Source organism: Bombina bombina, chromosome 4, assembly GCF_027579735.1.
Source record: "Bombina bombina isolate aBomBom1 chromosome 4, aBomBom1.pri, whole genome shotgun sequence".
NCBI classification, from domain to species: domain Eukaryota; kingdom Metazoa; phylum Chordata; class Amphibia; order Anura; family Bombinatoridae; genus Bombina; species Bombina bombina.
Window position 1 is genome coordinate 916,575,298 of NC_069502.1, and position 22,276 is coordinate 916,597,573.

A 22,276-nucleotide genomic window follows, 5' to 3' on the forward strand; every position below is an offset into this window, starting at 1 on the left:
TTCCAATACCTAAAAGGTTTACAGAAATTATTAGTAAGGAGTGGGATAGACCCGGTGTGCCGTTTTCCCCCCCTCCTATATTTAGAAAAATGTTTCCCATAGACGCCACTACACGGGACTTATGGCAGACGGTCCCTAAGTTGGAGGGAGCAGTTTCTATTTTAGCAAAGCGTACCACTATCCCAGTTGAGGACAGTTGTGCTTTTTCAGATCCAATGGATAAAAAATTAGAGGGTTACCTTAAGAAAATGTTTATTCAACAAGGTTTTATTTTACAGTCCTTGCATACATTGCGCCTGTCACTGCTGCGGCGGCATTCTGGTTTGAGGCCCTGGAAGAGGCCATCCATACAGCTCCATTGACTGAAATCATTGACAAGCTTAGAACACTTAAGCTAGCTAACTCATTTGTTTCTGATGCCATTGTTCATTTGACTAAACTAACGGCTAAGAATTCCGGATTCGCCATCCAGGCGCGTAGGGCGCTATGGCTTAAATCCTGGTCAGCTGACGAGACTTCAAAGTCTAAATTACTCAACATTCCTTTCAAGGGGCAGACCTTATTCGGGCCTGGTTTGAAAGAAATTATTGCTGACATTACTGGAGGTAAGGGTCATACCCTTCCTCAGGACAGGGCCAAATCAAGGGCCAAACAGTCTAATTTTCGTGCCTTTCGAAATTTCAAGGCAGGTTCAGCATCAACTTCCTCTGCTTCAAAACAAGAGGGAACTTTTGCTCAATCCAAGCAGGCCTGGAACAAGGGCAAGCAGGCCATAAAGCCTGCTGCTGCCCCCAAGACAGCATGAAGGAACGGCCCCCTATCCGGCAACGGATCTAGTAGGGGGCAGACTTTCTCTCTTCGCCCAGGCGTGGGCAAGAGATGTTCAGGATCCCTGGGCGTTGGATATCATATCTCAGGGATATCTTCTGGACTTCAAAGCTTCCCCTCCACAGAGGAGATTTCACCTTTCAAGATTATCTGCAAACCAGATAAAGAAAGAGGCATTCCTACGCTGCGTGCAAGACCTCCTAGTAATGGGAGTGACAGGGTTTTTATTCAAATCTGTTTGTGGTTCCCAAAAAAGAGGGAACCTTCAGACCAATTTTGGATCTTAAGATCTTAAACAAATTCCTCAGAGTTCCATCATTCAAGATGGAAACTATTCGAACCATCTTACCCATGATCCAAGAGGGTCAGTACATGACCACAGTGGACTTAAAGGATGCCTACCTTCACATTCCGATTCACAAGAATCATCATCGGTTCCTGAGATTTGCCTTTCTAGACATGCATTACCAATTTGTAGCTCTTCCCTTCGGGTTGGCTACAGCCCCAAGAATTTTTACAAAGGTTCTGGGCTCTCTTCTGGCGGTTCTAAGACCGCGAGGCATAGCGGTAGCTCCTTATCTAGACGACATCCTGATACAGGCGTCAAGCTTTCAAATTGCCAAGTCTCACACAGAGATAGTTCTGGCATTTCTGAGGTCGCATGGGTGGAAAGTGAACAAAGAAAAGAGTTCTCTATCTCCTCTCACAAGGGTTTCCTTCCTAGGGACTCTTATAGATTCTGTAGAAATGAAAATTTACCTGACGGAGTCCAGGTTATCAAAACTTCTAAATGCTTGCCGTGTTCTTCACTCCACTCCGTGCCCTGCGGTGGCTCAGTGCATGGAGGTAATCGGCTTAATGGTAGCGGCAATGGACATAGTGCCATTTGCACGCCTGCATCTCAGACCGCTGCAATTATGCATGCTCAGTCAGTGGAATGGGGATTACACAGATTTGTCCCCTCTACTAAATCTGGATCAGGAAACCAGAGATTCTCTTCTCTGGTGGTTATCTCGGGTCCATCTGTCCAAGGGTATGACCTTTCGCAGACCAGATTGGACGATTGTAACAACAGATGCCAGCCTTCTAGGTTGGGGTGCAGTCTGGAACTCCCTGAAGGCTCAGGGATCGTGGACTCAGGAGGAGAAACTCCTCCCAATAAATATTCTGGAGTTAAGAGCAATATTATTCAATGCTCTTCTAGCTTGGCCTCAGTTAGCAACCCTGAGGTTCATCAGATTTCAGTCAGACAACATCACGACTGTGGCTTACATCAACCATCAAGGGGGAACCAGGAGTTCCCTAGCGATGTTAGAAGTCTCCAAGATAATTCGCTGGGCAGAGTCTCACTCTTGCCACCTATCAGCAATCCATATCCCAGGTGTAGAGAACTGGGAGGCGGATTTTCTAAGTCGTCAGACTTTTCATCCGGGGGAGTGGGAACTCCATCCAGAGGTGTTTGCTCAATTGGTTCATCGTTGGGGCAAACCAGAACTGGATCTCATGGCGTCTCGCCAGAACGCCAAGCTTCCTTGTTACGGATCCGGGTCCAGGGACCCAGAAGCGACGCTGATAGATGCTCTAGCAGCTCCTTGGTTCTTCAACCTGGCTTATGTGTTTCCACCGTTTCCTCTGCTCCCTCGACTGATTGCCAAAATCAGACAGGAGAGGGCTTCGGTGATTCTGATAGCGCCTGCGTGGCCACGCAGGACCTGGTATGCAGACCTAGTGGACATGTCATCCTTTCCACCATGGACTCTGCCTCATAGACAAGACCTTCTCATACAAGGTCCTTTCAATCATCCGAATCTAATTTCTCTGAGACTGACTGCATGGAGATTGAACGCATGATTCTATCAAAGCGTGGCTTCTCCGAGTCAGTCATTGATACCTTAATACAGGCACGAAAGCCTGTTACCAGGAAAATCTACCACAAGATATGGCGTAAATATCTTCATTGGTGTGAATCCAAGAATTACTCATGGAGTAGGGTTAGGATTCCTGGGATATTGTCCTTCCTCCAAGAGGGTTTGGACAAAGGATTATCAGCTAGTTCTTTAAAGGGACAGATTTCTGCTCTGTCTATTCTTTTACACAAGCGCCTGGCAGAAGTTCCAGACGTTCAGGCATTTTGTCAGGCTTTAGTTAGAATTAAGCCTGTGTTTAAACCTGTTGCTCCTCCAAGGAGCTTAAACTTGGTTCTTAAAGTTCTTCAAGGGGTTCCATTTGAACCCCTTCATTCTATTGATATCAAACTTCTATCATGGAAAGTTCTTTTTCTGATGGCTATTTCCTCGGCTCGGAGAGTCTGAGTTATCTGCCTTACATTGTGATTCTCCTTATCTGATCTTTCATTCAGATAAAGTAGTTCTGCGTACAAAACCTGGGTTTTTACCCAAGGTTGTTTCTAACAAGAATATCAATCAAGAGATTGTTGTTCCATCATTATGTCCTAATCCTTCTTCAAAGAAGGAACGTCTTTTGCATAATCTAGACGTAGTCCGTGCCTTGAAGTTTTACTTACAAGCTACTAAAGATTTTCATCAAACATCTAACCTGTTTGTTGTTTACTCTGGACAGAGGAGAGGTCAAAAGGCCTTGGCAACCTCTCTTTCTTTTTGGCTTCGGAGTATAATCCGTTTAGCCTATGAGACTGCTGGACAGCAGCCCCCTGAAAGGATTACAGCTCATTCCACTAGAGCTGTGGCTTCCACCTGGGCCTTTAAAAATGAGGCTTCTGTTGAACAGATTTGCAAGGCTGCGACTTGGTCTTCGCTTCATACCTTTTCCAAATTTTACAAATTTGATACTTTTGCTTCTTCGGAGGCTGTTTTTGGGAGAAAGGTTCTACATTCAGTGGTTCCTTCCGTTTAAGTTCCTGCCTTGTCCCTCCCATCATCCGTGTACTTTAGCTTTGGTATTGGTATCCCACAAGTAATGGATGATCCGTGGACTGGATACACTTAACAAGAGAAAACATAATTTATGCTTACCTGATAAATTTATTTCTCTTGTAGTGTATCCAGTCCACGGCCCGCCCTGTCCTTTTAAGGCAGGTCTAAATTTTAATTAAACTACTGCACCCTATGGTTTCTCCTTTCTCGGCTTGTTTCGGTCGAATGACTGGATATGGCAGTGAGGGGAGGAGCTATATAGCAGCTCTGCTGTGGGTGATCCTCTTGCAACTTCCTGTTGGGAAGGAGAATATCCCACAAGTAATGGATGATCCGTGGACTGGATACACTACAAGAGAAATAAATTTATCAGGTAAGCATAAATTATGTTTTTTCTTGATAAGTGTTTTGCCTATGCAATTTTGTTCCTCATGTTTAGCTAGGACGCTTAAGTTTTAAGATAAATTACTGCCTTCTTAACCAAATGTCTCTCAGGGTGATGCTGTTCAGGATATGCCACAGCTTTCTCCTCAAACATCCCAAGCCAGATTCACAAGATCTCTGTATAAGAGTTTGCAAGTTGAAACAATGACGCCTGAACCAAGATGTCGTCCAGGTAAGGCGCCACAACAATTCCCTGAGACCTGACTACTGCCAAGAGAGCTCCCAGAACCTTTGTGAAAATACTGGGAGCCGTGGCAAGGCCAAACTGAAGAGCAACAAATTGAAGGTGCTTGTCTAGAAAAGCGAATCTCAGGAACTGGCAATGATCCCTGTGAATGGGAACATGAAGATAGGCGTCCTTCAGGTCTATGGTCATCATCAATTGACCCTGTTGGACCAAAGGAAAAATGGACCGAATGGTTTCCATCTTGAAAGACGGTACCCTGAAAATCTTTTAAGACATTTCAGGTCTAAAATGAGTCGAAAAGTTCCCTCTTTTTTGGGAACCACAAACAGATTTGAATAGAATCCTAGACCCTGTTCCCTTACTGGGACTGGAACAATCACTACTAGGGAAGAAAGATCCTGAACGCAGCTTAAGAATGTCTTTTTTTCTTGATTTGCAAAAAATCTTGAGAGAAGAAACCTACCCCTGGGAGGACAAGTCTTGAATTCTATTTTGTAACCCTGAGATACTATGTCCACAGCCCAAGGGTCTGGGACATCGCGTATCCAAGCTTGACGAAACAAGTAAAGTCTGCCCCCCACCTGATCCACTACTGGACAGGGGCCAGGCCTTTCATGAGGACTTAACCTCAGATCTCAGATGAAGGATTCTTTGATTGCTTCCCCTTATTCCAAGACTGATTGGGTCTCCAAGAGGACTTGGACTGCTGTGGCTTGGAGGAGGATGAGGAAGACTTATGACCGGAAAAAAAAGAATTTTGCGTCCCTTAGGTCTATTCTTCTTGTCCTGTGGTAGAAAAGACCCCTTTCCCCTCCGTAATTTCAGAAATTATCTCCGCCAGACCAGGACCAAACAGGGTCTTGCCCTTGAAAGGTAGCGACAGGAGCTTGGACTTGGAGGTAACATCAGCTGACCAATATTTTAACCACAGAGCCCTGCGGGCTAGAACAGTAAAATCAGACAACTTGGCTACCACTCTAATGACTCGCATGTGGGCATCAGAGATAAAGGAATTGGCCAGCTTGAGAGCCTTGATCCTATCTTGGATCTCCTCTAACAGAGTCTCCTCTAAAATTTGCTCGGACAAAGCGTCACACCAATAAGATGCTGCGCTTGTTACTGCAGCAATATACAACTATAATCTATAGGAATCATGGACTCTCCATGTCCGTAAAGAAAGAAATTTATCAGGTAAGCATAAATTTTGTTATTGTGCAGCATTTAGTTTCCCTGTATTTTTTTTTCATAAATGAAGCCAAAATGGTACATTCTCTATTGCTCAAGCCATTAAGGGGTCATTGAGTTTAAAACTTGTTCATTATTTATTTTGCTGTCTTTTGCCATACAATACATTTGCAAATTATGCTTGTTTAACTTTCTCCCAGGGAGGCGAGGGTTATTACTGTTATCTACTTTTCATTAAGCTAATGTTTTCCTTTCCCTCACCTTGTCTGTCTAATCATTTATAAGGTGATTATCAGTTTTGCATCAACAATCATGATAGGGGAAATATTCTTCACAATAGCAGTAGGCAATAAAGGTAGATTAGGTATTGTGTGTGTGAATTTCTGACTTTAAGAATGTTGTAATGAAAAATATATTAGTGTACAAGCAAAACTGCTTAATTGTTATTGTTTATTTATATTTAAAGTGTGTATGTATGTAAGTATATATATATATATATATATATATATATATATATATATACTGTATATATATATATATATATATATATATATTATAATAAAAGATGTATAATCCTACTTGGAATCTTCTGTTTCTTTGCCCAACCTTCATTTCCTCTTTTGCCTGAGCTGTGACATAGAGAGCATTCCCAACAGCCGGACAGATAGCTCAGCATGCCAAGGCACCGTAGCTGAGCACTGTAGCAACCCAAGGGTTGCAGGTTCGATTTCCGGCGAGGTCCACTCAGCCTTTCATCCTTCCGAGGTCGATAAAATGAGCAGCGCCTTGAGACCCTTACGGTGATTAGCTGCGCTTTACAAGTACCCAATACATACATACTCTCTACATAGGCTTCCTAAGGACTTTCAAAGGGCAGGACTTCAAGAATGTCACACGAAACACACATTAATTGGATGTTCATTGGAATTGTCATTAAAAATAAAAAAAAGAGTTCATCCCAGTGGGCCCGCATAACATTGTAATTGAAACATTATTATAGGCATGGATTTAACACTTTTCACATATAGATTTAAAAAAAAAAGGTACACATAAATGTTTTGTATATGATTCATTTCAATAGCCCATACAGGGTTTTTTTTTTTAATGTATAGTTTTTCTTATTTTTAAATAACATTGTGCTGATTTTCAGACTCCTAACCAAGCCCCAAAGTTTTAGAAGTAGTCTGATGTTTACCTACTCCAGCTTGCTTTTTTGTGTAAAGGGTATTTTCATATGCAGGGGAGGGGAGGAGTGTCTGGTCCTTTTACTTTCCAGCCCATTTCAGTGGGTGTCCCAGCCTTACCTTTTCAACAGTGCTAAACTGAGAGCTTCTAAGTAAGTTTTTAAAAGATTTTATACTGGATTTTTAGATCAGTATCTGTGCATATAATTATGTATAGTCATGTCTATTACATGCAGATAATTGTTAGCATGCTTACCCTAATCTTCTTTTACATTTTCAGAACTTAATATTTGAATGTTATACATATTTTATTCCTGTACAAATCTGGTATTGAATAATGAACAACGTGTTGTTAAATTGCACACTACACATACACTTTATATATGCCTTGTAGCAATAACCCCACAACAGTATTTATTTTTCTTTGTAAAATAGTCAAAATACTATAGAAAGATCACATTAGTACAGAGATGTAATCTCTTTTGTAAATATGCAATTCTAATTTACTTTTTATCTCAGCTAATCACAAACATGTATACATATATGCTACTCTTGCACATGCTTAGTAAAAAATGGTGCCTCAGAAAGTGTGTACATAAAAAAACCTGCACATTTTGATAATGAAAGAAAATTTGAATTTTTTTTATGAATCATGAAAGTTTTTTGACTTGAGTGCCCCTATATAAAGTAGTAATAAAATATCCAAAATAATGGGAAATTGAATAGTGTTACCATAGAATAAAACGTTTCTGCTGTTTTTTAATTTATGTTTAGACTGCAGTCTGCACATAAGGCACGGAAATCGTTCTGCCCCAATCTGCCTTTCCTGTCTTGTCTTTATGTACTGTACCGCTATATGGTGCTGTGGAATCTTGTGGCGCATTACAAATAAAGATAACGTTTCCGTTTCATTTTTCAGTGGCTATGAAATGTATCAAAGACAAAGCTAACCCGCAAGAAGCTGTACAGATGCTCTCTTCAGCACGTCTTAATCTGCGTGGCTTGTCCTCAAAAGCAAAGGTTAGTCCTGGGACAAAGTGTGCAATCAGATAATGCTTGAAAACTTTAGAATTCGTCAGTATCCTAACAATGAGATTAAAACTTTAAATGTAAACTTAAATTTTTAAATATATAATGTTCATTTTTAGGGGAATTTCAATGTTCTAATGTTAAAGGGACACTGAACCCAATTTTTGTATTTCATTATTCAGAGCATGCAGTTTTAAGCAACTTTCTAATTTACTCCTATTATCAATTTGTCTTCATTCTCTTGCTATCTTTATTTGAAAAGAAAGAATGTAAGTTTAGAAGCTGGCGCATTTTTGATTCACAACCTGCTTGCTGATTAGTGGCTAAATGCGCACCCACCATTAAACAAGTGCTGTTCAAGGATCTAAACCAAAAATTGTCTGGCTGCTTAGCTTAGATGACTTGTTTTTCAAATAAAGATAGCAAGAGAAGGAAGAAAAATTGACAATAGGAGTAAATTAGAATGTTGCTTTAAATTGCATGCTCTATCTGAATCATGAAAGAAAAAATTGGCTTTAGTATCCCTTTAATTTCTATCTTAGATTACAAGTGGAGAGCAGATATATTAACGCTATTTTGTGTTAACCTAAGCACAATTAATAGCACTTCTATATTTACGTTCATATAACATAAGTTATAATGAGTTATTATGAACTGTGTGGGAGTAGTTTAGGTCACACTTAGGGATGGGCGAATGTGGTGAAGGTGCAATACGTTTGGTAGAACAAATAGTCTTGAGGTGTGTGTGGTGTGTGTTGTATGAAAGTGTGTATGTGTTATATGAGAGTGTGTGTGTTGTGTGTGTTGTATGAGAGTGTGTGTATTTTTTACCTTTTACAACACTTTCCAGTGTGACTACAATCAGGAGTAAAATACACACACATTTTACTCACTTTGCCAAATATCGCAGCTATCTTGTATATTACTTCAGAAATTTTCAGAACAAGCATAAAAATAGGGTCGAGAAGGTATTTGGTATCATGGCACTGGGTCTTGGGAAAAAAAGTTTGAAGAACCCTGCTATAGACAATCGAATGTTGATAAGAATGGAAATCCATTAAAGGGACATTAAACACTTTGAAATAGTAACATAAAATGATGAATTGTATGTATAAAACAAACTCTACAGTATGCTTTCATTATTTATTTTGTCCTCTTTTCCTGTAATTCCATTCTGAAATTGTGAGCATTTCAGTTCCTTTTAGAAAGTGCAGAACACTGTTATTATTCCACACAGCCATTGGCTGCACACTCTAGTGACCTATTTATAACTGTCCGTAATTGGTCACAACAGAGAAGGTAACCTAAGTTAAAACATGGCAGCTGTTTTATAAACATTACACTTATTTTGTCACTATTTAAACAACTAATGAAACTTTAAAAAATATATCTACATGTTATTCTGTTATAATATTTTCTTTGAATGTATAATTTTATCTAGAATTTGTTTAGCGTTTTCGAATGTTACTTTCGTTTTTGAATTCAATTAGATTGAATATGTACATTAGAAATTTATAAAGTAATATTCGATTTAACAAATACTATTCAGAATTTCAATAGTTCATGTGGTAGGGAATTTAGTAAATTGACGCATAATAGATACAAATATATCAATTACATTTTTTCTATTTTGAATATTGCATAGTTCAAATATTGCATTTAAAGAGAGCATTAGAAATGAAATTCAATGAAAGTTAGAATGTTGTACAAACATTGTAAGTTGAAAACGAACAAATGAACAAATGTGTTAAAGTTAGTTTATTTTTTGGAATGTTGCAAAACATCCGCCCATCCCTAGTCACACTGTGTAGATAGCCAAAAAGAGAATTGTATTAGAAAATAATTCTTACAAGCAGCTTACTCCTTAAAGTAAAAGTCAACTTCATGCAACTGCCCAACGGCCTTGGATAAACTTTGCAAAATGAGGGTGGGTTTAATTTATCAAATTTTTTATATTTCATTATTTTTTTAAATTTTTACTTTTTGAGCGCTCCGACGATAAGCGCATCTCTCCCGTCCGGCATTTTGTCATATTGATTGACAGATGACAATTCTTAAAATAACGCATCCTTATTCCCCCCCCCCCCCCCCCCGGGGCGTTAAGCACCCCTTTGCATAAATGTTATGACCTGGGGGGAAATAAGAATTCGTTCATTTAAGTATCTTCATGTTTCAATCAATTTGAGAAAATGCCAGACGGGAGAGATGCGCTTATCGTCGAAGCGCTCAAAAGGTAAAGATTTTAAAAAATAATAAAATATAAAAATTTGATGAATTAAACCCACCCTCATTTTGCAAAGTTTATCCAATGCCGTGGGGCAGTTGCGTGAGGTTGACCTTCACTTTAAAATAAAGAGTATCATAGGAAGCATTGGCTTGGTCTTTTAATTTAAGTTTTAGTTTGTATAAGTGTGTAGTATAAAACTGTTTTTCTGAGTTGTAATTCTAATACAGAGGGCATGTTAAAGTACCACTAAATACAATAGAATTGAATAACTACAATCCCACAGAAAATAGAGCAGTCTGTGAATACAAAAAGATGGACTCCAATAGTGCAATATTGTATGAACAAACAGCACTTTATTGACAAAAAACTTTGACCATAATACTCACAATGTAAGAATTAAAAACATGCACAAAAAGGTTTCTTTACTCAAAGATAGCGATATCGCCGGGTGCTTGCGCTGATTGTTTTTGGTGGTTTGTGTGAAAGAATTGAATAACTAATGTATACACAATAAAAAGGCAGTGCAATAACACTTACTTTGAATTTAAAATGAGGAGTATAATATTTTCTGGAAAATGTCAGTATTTATCTAATTTCCCTTCCCTCTGTATCATGTGACAGCCATCAGCCAATCACAAATTGCACATATGTTTATACTGTGCCCTTTTTGCACATGCTCAGTAGGAGCCGGAGCATATAAAAGGAATCTGCACGTTTTGACAATGGAAGTATGTAGGATTTTTTTTTTTAATTGCATACTTTATCTCAATCATTAAACTTTAAAGGGACATAAAACACAAATTTGTTTATTTTATTATTCAGATAATATAGACCTTAATTAAACCTCAGACTAAATGTTATTGTGTTGTCTTTTTATTTTGCACGTGTTGCTTATGCAATTCTACTGTATTGATAAGTACTTTAAATTGTAGTCTACCCTTGTATATTAGTTTAGATTATGGCGCTCTAGGATTTCCTGTACTGTATGCTATAGAAAACAGTATTTAGACTTGGAATGTGACCATCATATTTATTATAAATATAAAGCTTGAGTTATATAATATTCATAGTTATGTATATTAAAGATATATCAAGAATAAAAAAGCCCTACAGGTGTACTGAATGGGTTAAATCATTTCTGGTTGCAGTTACGTGCTCATTTGATCTTTTAGAAGTGGTTAATGAAAGGACATTGCCTTATGATGTTAGTTTGCACTGGACATCAACCTTAATCCAACTGCCTGAGGTTAATTAGAAAGAAACAACAGGAAATTCCTTTCTAGTGACCAGATTAGTTGGTGCTGCTTAATTATAAGGAGGAAAGTTGTAAACTTCTACCATAATTTGTTCTCACATTCCTAAAGAAGCTTTTCCTTGTTTTATATTCATATACACATTGCCTTTTAGGAATTTTACTTATGATTAGCATTATTTGGCACTTGGTAGCTAACCCCTTATCTCTGTGAAATTATATTTCTTTCCTAAGATATGGTGAGTCCACGGCATTGTCTTCAATTACTGTTAGGAATATCACTACTGGCCAGCAGGAGGAGGCAAAGAGCACCACAGCAAAGCTGTTAAGTATCACTTCCCTTCCCACAACCCCCAGTCATTCTCCAGTCATTCTCTTGGCCTTCGGTGCAAAGAGGAGGTGAAGTTTTTGGTGTCTGAAAAAATTTACTGCAATCAAGATTTTATTATTTTAAAGTCATCTTTCCTAGTTGGGTTTAGCCGTACTACACTTTAGTCTCTTCAGTAGGGCAGTGGTGGCTTTTAAGCAGTTGAGAACTTGTGGGGTGGACTGCACTGCTTTTTTCCAACATGATTGCTGCCCTATATAGAAAGCCTGAGTAAGTTTACTCTGATCTTTCTTTCTCCACAGGTCCATGTGAGGAGTGTCCTCCTCTCACACCGGGTGAGCTGTCCTTCTGCCGGACAGTCTAAGTTACAGGTAAGTGCCATACATTTCTTTTTATTAAAGGACACTGGCACTTTAAACAGTCTATGACTGAAAATGGGACATTTTTATAAATTGATCCTGAAGGGGTTAATTATAAAAGGGCAGACAAGCAGGCACTGGAGACGATAAATACTATATGTGGGTTTATTAAACCTACTTTTTTATTGGTGGCTCAGTTAACATCCTGGCTTCGGTATAGACCCGGTCCAGGACACTATACGAATCAGACTTTTTTCTCTTGGCTTGCATTGAAAGAACTTTATTAAACCAACCATGCAGTTTTATTATCTAGGCAAGGGACTTGCCATTTGCAGTTTCTAATGGCCTCTGGGTTCTTTCCATTTGCAGTAAAGAGCTTCCAGAGTAGTGACGCTTCTTTTAGCTCCGGTTTCACTTTCCTCTCAAGAACGGAGTGAACGGAACATTTGGTGCGATCTCCTGATACTTCTGAGGGGAGACGCATATAGTCAGCAGGACAGGTAGGCACCTCAACAGTATAGTTGCCAGGGGGTTGGTTGAGGCAGTATCGTTTTTGTTACAAAAAAAAATTGTATGTATCTGAATCATAAAACAACATTTTGGGGTTTACTATCCCTTTTAAGTGCAGTGAAAAGTGTACTTGCAGCTGTTCTTTGCCACAGTGATATAATCTAATGCGTTATCACTTAAAAGTCTTGTTATTCACAAAATTGCACACAAAAAAAAAGTGTTTTTATTGTGTTTTTAAAGTGATGGTAAATTTCTGACTTTAAGAATGCTGCAATGAAAAATAAATTAGTGTACAAGCAAAACTGCATAATTATTATTGTTTATTTTTATTTAAAGTATATATATATATACAGGTAGCCCTCAGTTTACGCCGGGGTTAGGTTCCAGAAGGAATGGTTGTAAATCGAAACCGTTGTAAATTGAAACCTAGTTTATAATGTAAGTCAATGGGAAGTGAGGGAGTTAGGTTCCAGGCCCTTCTCAAAATTGTCATAAGTAACACCTAATACATTATTTTTAAAGCTTTGAAATGAAGACTTTAAATGCTAAACAGCATTATAAACATAATAAAATAATCACACAACACAGAATATATAAATAAACTAAGTTAAATGAACAAAACCATTTGCTAAACAGCATTATAAACCTAATAAAATAAGCACACAACACAGACTTCACTTGCATTTATCTGCAAACAGTTCTTTCTATGCATTCCAATCTGGACTGATTTATAGACAGGTAGATCTTGTTCCTCTGAAATCTGCTCGATAGCTCAGGTCTGGTTAAACTAATTCATTTCAGCTTGCTTGGCTTTGCTGCAACACAAGCGGACAGCTCCACCTACTGGCTATTTTAATCAATGCACTGCTTCTTAATGCTTTTCAATAGCAGTCACATGACTGGAAAAAAAGGTTGTTATTCTGAAACGGTGTAAATTGAACCGTTGTAAATCGAGGGCCACCTGTATATATATATATATATATATATATATATACACAGGTATATATACATTTTATAATAAAAGATTTATAATGCTACTTGGCATCTTCTGTTCCTTTGCCCCCCCTTCATTTCCTCTTTTGCCTGGGCTGTGACAAAGAGAGCATTCCCACCCACGCTCTACATAGGCTTCCTAAGGGCTTTCAAAGGGCTGGACTTCAAGAATGTCATATGACGCACATATAAAAAAAAGAGCTCATCCCAGTGGGCCGGCACTCTATATTATTGTTTGCAATATGGACTATGGCTATTTTAGTCTATTATACACACTGTAAAAATTTCGTAGAGTTTACTGCTTTTTTTCACTGTTTTGCAGTTTATGTGATTGTTTTTTTCCCTTAAAGGCACAGTACCGTTTTTTATATTCTGCTTTTTCACATTTATTAAAGTGTTTTCCAAGCTTGCTGGTCTCATTACTAGTCTGTTAAACATGTCTGACATAGAGGAAACTCCTTGTTCATTATGTTTAGAAGCCATTGTGGAACCCCCTCTTAGAATGTGTACCAAATGCACTGATCTTACTATAAATTTTAAAGACCATATTCTGGCTTTAAAAGATTTATCACCAGAGTAAATTGACAAGGGGGAAGTTATGCCGACTAACTCTCCCCACGTGTCAGAACCTATAACTCTCGCTCAAGGGACGCCACGTACATCTAGCACGCCCATTGCGTATACTTTACAAGACATGGCGGCAGTTATGAATCATACCCTTACAGAAGTATTGTCCAAACTGCCAGGTGTTACAAGGAAAGCGAGACAGCTCTGGGGCTAGAACAAATACAGAGCTCTCTGTCGCTTTAGTAGCTATGTCTGATATACCCTCACAATGTGCAGAAGCCGAAGCAGGAGAGCTTCTATCTGTGGGTGATTTTTCCGATTCAGGGAAGACACTTCAAACTGATTCTGATATGTCTACATTTAAATTTAAACTTGAACACCTCCGCATGTTGCTCAGGGAGGTTTTAGCAACTCTGGATGACTGTGACGCCATTGTAGTCCCAGAGAAATTGTGTAAGTTGGATAAATACTATGCAGTACCTGTTTACACTGATGATTTTCCAATCCCTAAGAGGTTTTCAGAAATTATTACTAAGGAATGGGATAGACCAGGTGTACCGTTCTCTCCCCCTCCTGTTTTTAAAAGATGTTTCCTATCGATGCCGCTACACGGGACTTGTGGCAGACGGTCCCTAAGGTGGAGGAAGCAGTCTCTACCCTAGCGAAGCGTACAACTATCCCGGTTGAGGACAGTTGTGCTTTTCTAGATCCAATGGACAAAAAATTAGAGGGTTACCTTAAGAAAATTTTTATTCAACAAGGTTTTATTCTCCAGCCTCTTGCATGCATTGCCCCAGTCACTGCTGCTGCGGCTTTCTGGTTTGAGTCTCTAGAAGAGGCTCTACAGGTAGAAACCCCATTGGATGATATCCTTGACAAGCTTAAAGCTCTTAAGCTAGCCAATTCATTTGTTTCTGACGCCGTTGTTCTTTTAACCAAGCTAACGGCTAAAAACTCAGGTTTTGCTATTCAGGCACGTAGGGCGCTATGGCTTAAATCCTGGTCAGCTGACGTTACTTCAAAGCTTCTCAACATTCCCTTCAAGGGGCAGACCCTATTCGGGCCTGGACTGAAGGAGATCATTTCTGATATTACTGGAGGAAAAGGTCACGCCCTTCCTTAGGATAGGTCCAACAAATTAAGGACCAAACAGAATAATTTTCGTTCCTTTCGAAACTTCAAGAGTGGCGCAGCTTCAACTTCCTCTAATACAAAACAAGAGGGAAATTTTGGCCAGTCCAAGCCGGTCTGGAGACCTAACCAGGCTTGGAACAAAGGAAAGCAGGCCAAAAAACCTGCTGCTGCATCTAAAACCGCATGAAGGATCAGCCCCCGATCCGGAAATGGATCTAGTAGGGGGCAGACTTTCTCTCTTCGCCCAGGCTTGGGCAAGAGATGTCCAGGATCCCTGGGCGTTGGAAATTGTGTCCCAGGGATATCTTCTGGACTTCAAAGCTTCTTCCCCAAAAGGGAGATTTCATCTCTCACAATTATCTGTAAACCAGATAAAGAGAGAGGCATTCTTACATTGTGTTCAAGATCTCCTAGTTATGGGAGTGATCCACCCAGTTCCAAAGGAGGAACAGGTGCAAGGCTTCTATTCAAATCTGTTTGTAGTTCCCAAGAAAGAGGGAACCTTCAGACCAATCTTAGATCTCAAGATCCTAAACAAATTTCTCAGGGTCCCATCCTTCAAGATGGAGACTATTCGAACCATCCTACCTATGATCCAGGAGGGTCAATATATGACTACCGTGGACTTAAAGGATGCTTATCTTCACATTCTGATACACAGAGATCATCATCGGTTTCTAAGGTTCGCCTTCCTAGACAGGCATTACCAGTTTGTGGCTCTTCCCTTTGGGTTAGCTACGGCACCAAGAATCTTTACAAAGGTTCTAGGGTCACTCCTAGCGGTCCTAAGGCCGCAGGGTATAGCAGTAGCCCCTTACCTAGATCAGTGGTTCTTAACCCAAGTGACCTCAAGGCCCAGTAAAGTTTAGCCAGACATGTCCAGGAACCAGTAGTTATATATATATATATATATATATATATATATATATATTGTGTGTGTATATATATATATATATATATATATATATATATATATATATATTGTATATATATATACTGTATGTACGTATATATATATATATATATATATATATATATATACACACACACACTGATACATTGTTGTCATTGTCCAGTACCGTCTGCTCCCTGTGCCGTGCTGTCCTCCAATTGCACTGCCGCTACATGCCCAGGGCCCACAGATATGTGTAATAGCACTCTGAAAGGCCTGCCTGGCATTCCTGATGTGTGGAGGGGTGGGCCTGTCAAGAGTATGTAGTGGGGGCATGTTGGGTCGTGGCCCACCAGCAGGGCTGTCACGGTCCGGCCCTGGGCCACGGCCCGGCTGTTGAGAAACCAGGACCTAGATGACATTCTGATACAGGCATTGAATTTTCAAATCGCCAGGTCCCATAGGGACATTGTTCTGGCATTCCTGAGTTCTCATGGGTGGAAGGTGAACGAAGAAAATAGTTCTCTATCCCCTCTCACAAGAGTTTCCTTCCTAGGAACTCTGATAGATTCTGTAGAAATTAAGATTTACCTGACAGAGGCCAGGTTGTCAAAACTTCTAAATTCCTGCCGTGTTCTTTATTCTACTTCTCGCCCTTCAGTGGCTCAGTGTACGGAAGTAATCGACTTAATGGTAGCGGCAATGGACATAGTGCCGTTTGCCCGCCTACATCTCAGACCGCTGCAACTTTGCATGCTCAGTCAGTGGAATGGGGATTACACAGATTTGTCCCCTCTACTAAATCTGGATCAAGAGACCAGGGATTCTCTTCTCTGTTGGCTATCTCGGGTCCATCTGTCCAAGGGTATGACCTTCCGCAGGCCAGATTGGACAATAGTAACGACAGATGCCAGCCTTCTGGGCTGGGGTGCAGTCTGGAACTCCCTGAAGGCTCAGGGCTCGTGGACTCAGGAGGAGGCACTCCTTCCGATAAACATTCTGGAACTAAGAGCGATATTCAATGCTCTTCAGGCTTGGCCTCAGCTTGCTGCGGTCAGGTTCATCAGATTTCAGTCGGACAATATCACGACTGTAGCCTACATCAACCATCAAGGGGGAACAAGGAGTTCCCTAGCAATGTTGGAGGTTTCAAAAATAATTCTATGGGCAGAGGTTCACTCTTGCCATCTATCAGCTATCCATATCCCAGGAGTAGAGAACTGGGAGGCGGATTTTCTAAGTCGGCCGACTTTTCATCTGGGGGAGTGGGAACTCCATCTGGAGGTATTTGCACAGTTGATTCAACTTTGGGGCAAACCAGAACTGGATCTCATGGCGTCTCGTCAGAACGCCAAGCTTCCTTGTTACGGATCCAGGTCCAGGGATCCCAAGGCAACGCTGATAGATGCTCTAGCAGCACCTTGGTCCTTCAACCTGGCTTATGTGTTTCCACCGTTTCCTCTGCTCCCTCGTCTGATTGCCAAGATCAAGCAGGAGAGAGCTTCAGTGATTTTTCAGCAGGTTCCTCCTCTCGAGATTATCTGTAAACCAGATAAAAAGAGAGGCGTTCTTAAATGTGTACAGGATCTTTCCGACCTGGGAGTGATAGTTCCTGTTCCAATTCAGGAACAGGGTCTAGGGAACTTTCAGACCAATTCTAGAGTTGAAGTGTCTAAACAAGTTTCTCAGAGTACCGTCCCTCAAGATGGAAACTATACGTTACATTCTTTCCTTTGGTCAAAGAGGGTCAGTCATGACGACCATAGACCAGAAGGATGCGTACCTTCATGTTCCCATTCAGACCAATTCTAGAGTTGAAGTGTCTAAACAAGTTTCTCAGAGTACCGTCCCTCAAGATGGAAACTATACGTTACATTCTTTCCTTTGGTCAAAGAGGGTCAGTCATGACGACCATAGACCAGAAGGATGCGTACCTTCATGTTCCCATTCACAGGGATCATCACAAATTTCGTAGATTTGCATTTCTGGACAATCACTTTCAATTTGTAGCTCTTCCATTTGGCCTTGCCACAGCTCCCAGAATTTACTCAAAGGTTCTGGGGGCTCTATTGGCAGTTATCCAGTCTCGAGGAATTGCAGGGGCGCCCTACCTAGATGACATTCTGGTTCAGACGCCATCTTTTCAACAAGCAAACTCTCATACAGAGATCTTGTTGTCCTTTCTTCACTCCCACAGATGGAAGGTGAATCTGGGAAAGAGTTACCTTGTTCCAGCTACAAGGGTAGTGTTCTTAGGGACCATAATAGATTCCCTATTGATGAAGATATTTCTGATAGAGGTCAGGTAGTCAAAACTTCTAAATTCGTGCCGTGTTCTTTATTCTACTTCTCGCCCTTCAGTGGCTCAGTGTACGGAAGTAATCGACTTAATGGTAGCGGCAATGGACATAGTGCCGTTTGCCCGCCTACATCTCAGACCGCTGCAACTTTGCATGCTCAGTCAGTGGAATGGGGATTACACAGATTTGTCCCCTCTACTAAATCTGGATCAAGAGACCAGGGATTCTCTTCTCTGTTGGCTATCTCGGGTCCATCTGTCCAAGGGTATGACCTTCCGCAGGCCAGATTGGACAATAGTAACGACAGATGCCAGCCTTCTGGGCTGGGGTGCAGTCTGGAACTCCCTGAAGGCTCAGGGCTCGTGGACTCAGGAGGAGGCACTCCTTCCGATAAACATTCTGGAACTAAGAGCGATATTCAATGCTCTTCAGGCTTGGCCTCAGCTTGCTGCGGTCAGGTTCATCAGATTTCAGTCGGACAATATCACGACTGTAGCCTACATCAACCATCTAGGGGGAACAAGGAGTTCCCTAGCAATGTTGGAGGTTTCAAAAATAATTCTATGGGCAGAGGTTCACTCTTGCCATCTATCAGCTATCCATATCCCAGGAGTAGAGAACTGGGAGGCGGATTTTCTAAGTCGGCCGACTTTTCATCTGGGGGAGTGGGAACTCCATCTGGAGGTATTTGCACAGTTGATTCAACTTTGGGGCAAACCAGAACTGGATCTCATGGCGTCTCGTCAGAACGCCAAGCTTCCTTGTTACGGATCCAGGTCCAGGGATCCCAAGGCAGCGCTGATGGATGCTCTAGCAGCACCTTGGTCCTTCAACCTGGCTTATGTGTTTCCACCGTTTCCTCTGCTCCCTCATCTGATTGCCAAGATCAAGCAGGAGAGAGCTTCAGTGATTTTGATAGCACCTGCGTGGCCACGCAGGACTTGGTATGCAGATCTGGTGGACATGTCATCCCTTCCACCATGGACTCTGCTGCTGAGGCAGGACCTTCTACTTCAGGGTCCTTTCAACCATCCAAATCTAATTTCTCTGCGTCTGACTGCTTGGAGATTGAACGCTTGATTTTATCAAAGCGTGGTTTCTCTGAGTCAGTCATTGATACCTTTATTCAGGCTCGAAAGCCTGTCACCAGGAAAATCTATCATGAGATATGGTGTAGATATCTTCATTGGTGTGAATCCAAAGGTTACTCATGGAGTAAGGTCAGGATTCCTAGGATATTATCTTTTCTCCAAGAAGGATTGGAGAAGGGATTGTCAGCTAGTTCCTTAAAGGGACAGATTTCTGCTCTGTCTATTCTTTTGCACAAGCGCCTGGCTTGTTTTTATGCCGCAAGATAAGAAGAACAGACAGATAGGACGTCAGAGTAATTTTCGTTCCTTTCATAACTTCAGAGGTAAGCCTTCCCTTCCCTCTTCCAAACAGGAACAGTCCAAGCCTTCTTGGTAACCTAATCAGTCTTGGAATAAGGGGAAGCAATCAAAGAAACCCGCAGCTGATTCCAAGTCAGCATGCAGGGTTTGCCCCCGATCCGGGATTGGATCCAGTAGGGGGCAGACTTACTCTTTTCGCTCAAGCTTGGATACGGGATGTACCAGATCCCTGGGCGGTGGACATAGTATCCCTGGGTTACAAGTTAGAATTCAGCAGGTTCCTCCTCTCGAGATTATCTGTAAACCAGATAAAAAGAGAGGCGTTCTTAAATGTGTACAGGATCTTTCCGACCTAGGAGTGATAGTTCCTGTTCCAATTTAGGAACAGGGTCTAGGGTTTTTATTCAAATCTGTTTGTGGTTCCCAAGAAAGAGGGAACTTTCAGACCAATTCTAGAGTTGAAGTGTCTAAACAAGTTTCTCAGAGTACCGTCCCTCAAGATGGAAACTATACGTTACATTCTTTCCTTTGGTCAAAGAGGGTCAGTCATGACGACCATAGACCAGAAGGATGCGTACCTTCATGTTCCCATTCACAGGGATCATCACAAATTTCGTAGATTTGCATTTCTGGACAATCACTTTCAATTTGTAGCTCTTCCATTTGGCCTTGCCACAGCTCCCAGAATTTACTCAAAGGTTCTGGGGGCTCTATTGGCAGTTATCCAGTCTCGAGGAATTGCAGGGGCGCCCTACCTAGATGACATTCTGGTTCAGACGCCATCTTTTCAACAAGCAAACTCTCATACAGAGATCTTGTTGTCCTTTCTTCACTCCCACAGATGGAAGGTGAATCTGGGAAAGAGTTACCTTGTTCCAGCTACAAGGGTAGTGTTCTTAGAGACCATAATAGATTCCCTATTGATGAAGATATTTCTGACAGAGGTCAGAAAGTCCAAGATTTTCGACTCTTGCCTTGCCCTTCAGTCCTCTCTTCGGCCATTAGTGACTCAATGTATGGAGGTAATTGGTCTGATGGTAGTTTCCATGACATCATTCTATTCTCTCGGTTCCATCTCAGAGTTCTGCAGTTGTGCTTGCTAAGGCAATGGAACGGGGACTATGCGGATCTGTCTCAACGAATAGATCTGGATCAGGCGACAAGAGAATCTCTTCCATGGTGACTGTCTCAGGAACATCTCTCTCAGGGAACTTGCTTTCGCAGACCTTCCTGGGTGATTGTGACCATGAATACAAGCTTGCTGGGCTGGGGAGCAGTCGGGAACTCGTTAAAAGCAATCTTCAATGCTCTTCTGGCTTGGCCTCAGTTAGCTTTAGCCCGGTTTATCAGGTTCCAGTCGGACAACATAACCTCAGTGGCTTATATCAACCACCAGGGAGGAACTCAGAGTTTCTTGGTCATGAAAGAGGTGGCTCGATTTATTCAGTGGGCGGAGACCCACAACTGTTGTATATCCGCGATCCAGTTTACAGGAGTGGACAATTGGGAAGCGGATTTTCTGAGCAGACAGACTTTTTATCCCGGGGAGTGGGAACTCCATCTGGAGGTGTTTTCAAGCTTGACCCTCAAGTGGGGGCTACCGGAGCTGAATCTAATGGCGTCTTGGCAGAATGCAAAGCTCGCGAAGTACGGTCCAAGGGCGAGGGATCCGCAGGCCGCTCTGATAGATGCTCTGGTGGTCCCTTGGAATTTCAGATTGGCATACCTGTTTTTTCCGTTCGCTCTCCTTCCACGAGTCATTGCTCGTATCAAGCAGGAGAGGGCATCGGTGATTCTCATAGCACCAGCGTGACCTTGCAGGATCTGGTATGCAGACCTAGTGGAAATGTCATCTCTTCCACCTTGGAGACTGCCTCTGAGGAAGGACCTTCTACTTCAGAGTCCCTCCCTTCATCCAAATCTTGTTTCTCTGAAGCTGACTGCTTGGAGATTGAACGCTTAATTTTATTCAAGCGTGGGTTTTCTGAGTCGGTCATTGAGTCTATGATCCAGGCTCGCAAGCCTGTTACTAGAAAGATTTACCATAAAATATGGCATAAATATCTGTCTTGGTGTGAATCCAGAGGTTACTCTTGGAGTAGAGTCAGGGTTCCTAGGATTTTGTCTTTTCTAGGCCTGGAGATGGGTTTGTCAGCAAGTATTCTGAAGGGTCAGATCTCTGCGTCTATTTTGTCGCATAAGCGTCTGGCGGATGTGCCAGACGTACAATCTTTTTGTCGGGCCTTGGTCAGAATCAGGCCTGTGTTTAAACCTGTTACTCCTCCATGGAGTCTTAACCTTGTTCTTAGAGTTTTACAGCAGGCTCCGTTTGAGCCTATGCATTCCTTAGATATTAAGAGGTTATCATGGAAGGTTTTGTTCCTTGTTGCTATCTCTTCTGCTCGGAGAGTTTCGGAACTCTCAGCGCTGCAGTGTGATTCCTCTTATCTTTCATGCTGATAAAGTTCGTTCTTCGTACTATGTTAGGTTTCTTTCCGAAAGTTGTTTCGGAGAGAAATATTAATCAGGAAATCGTTGTTCTTTTTCTATGTCCTAATTCTTCTTTTCAGAA

General features: G+C 41.3%; 1 protein-coding gene across 1 annotated transcript in view; it reads left to right on the forward strand.

The window, feature by feature from the left end:
- The window catches only part of TTC27 (tetratricopeptide repeat domain 27), a 1,013,239-nt gene that overhangs the window by 961,170 nt on the left and 29,793 nt on the right, over positions 1 to 22,276 (forward strand). Inside the window, exon 20 of the mRNA XM_053711856.1 lies at positions 7,642 to 7,742. Coding sequence (XP_053567831.1) covers positions 7,642 to 7,742 — 101 coding nt within the window. The remainder of the gene's footprint in view (positions 1 to 7,641; positions 7,743 to 22,276) is intronic.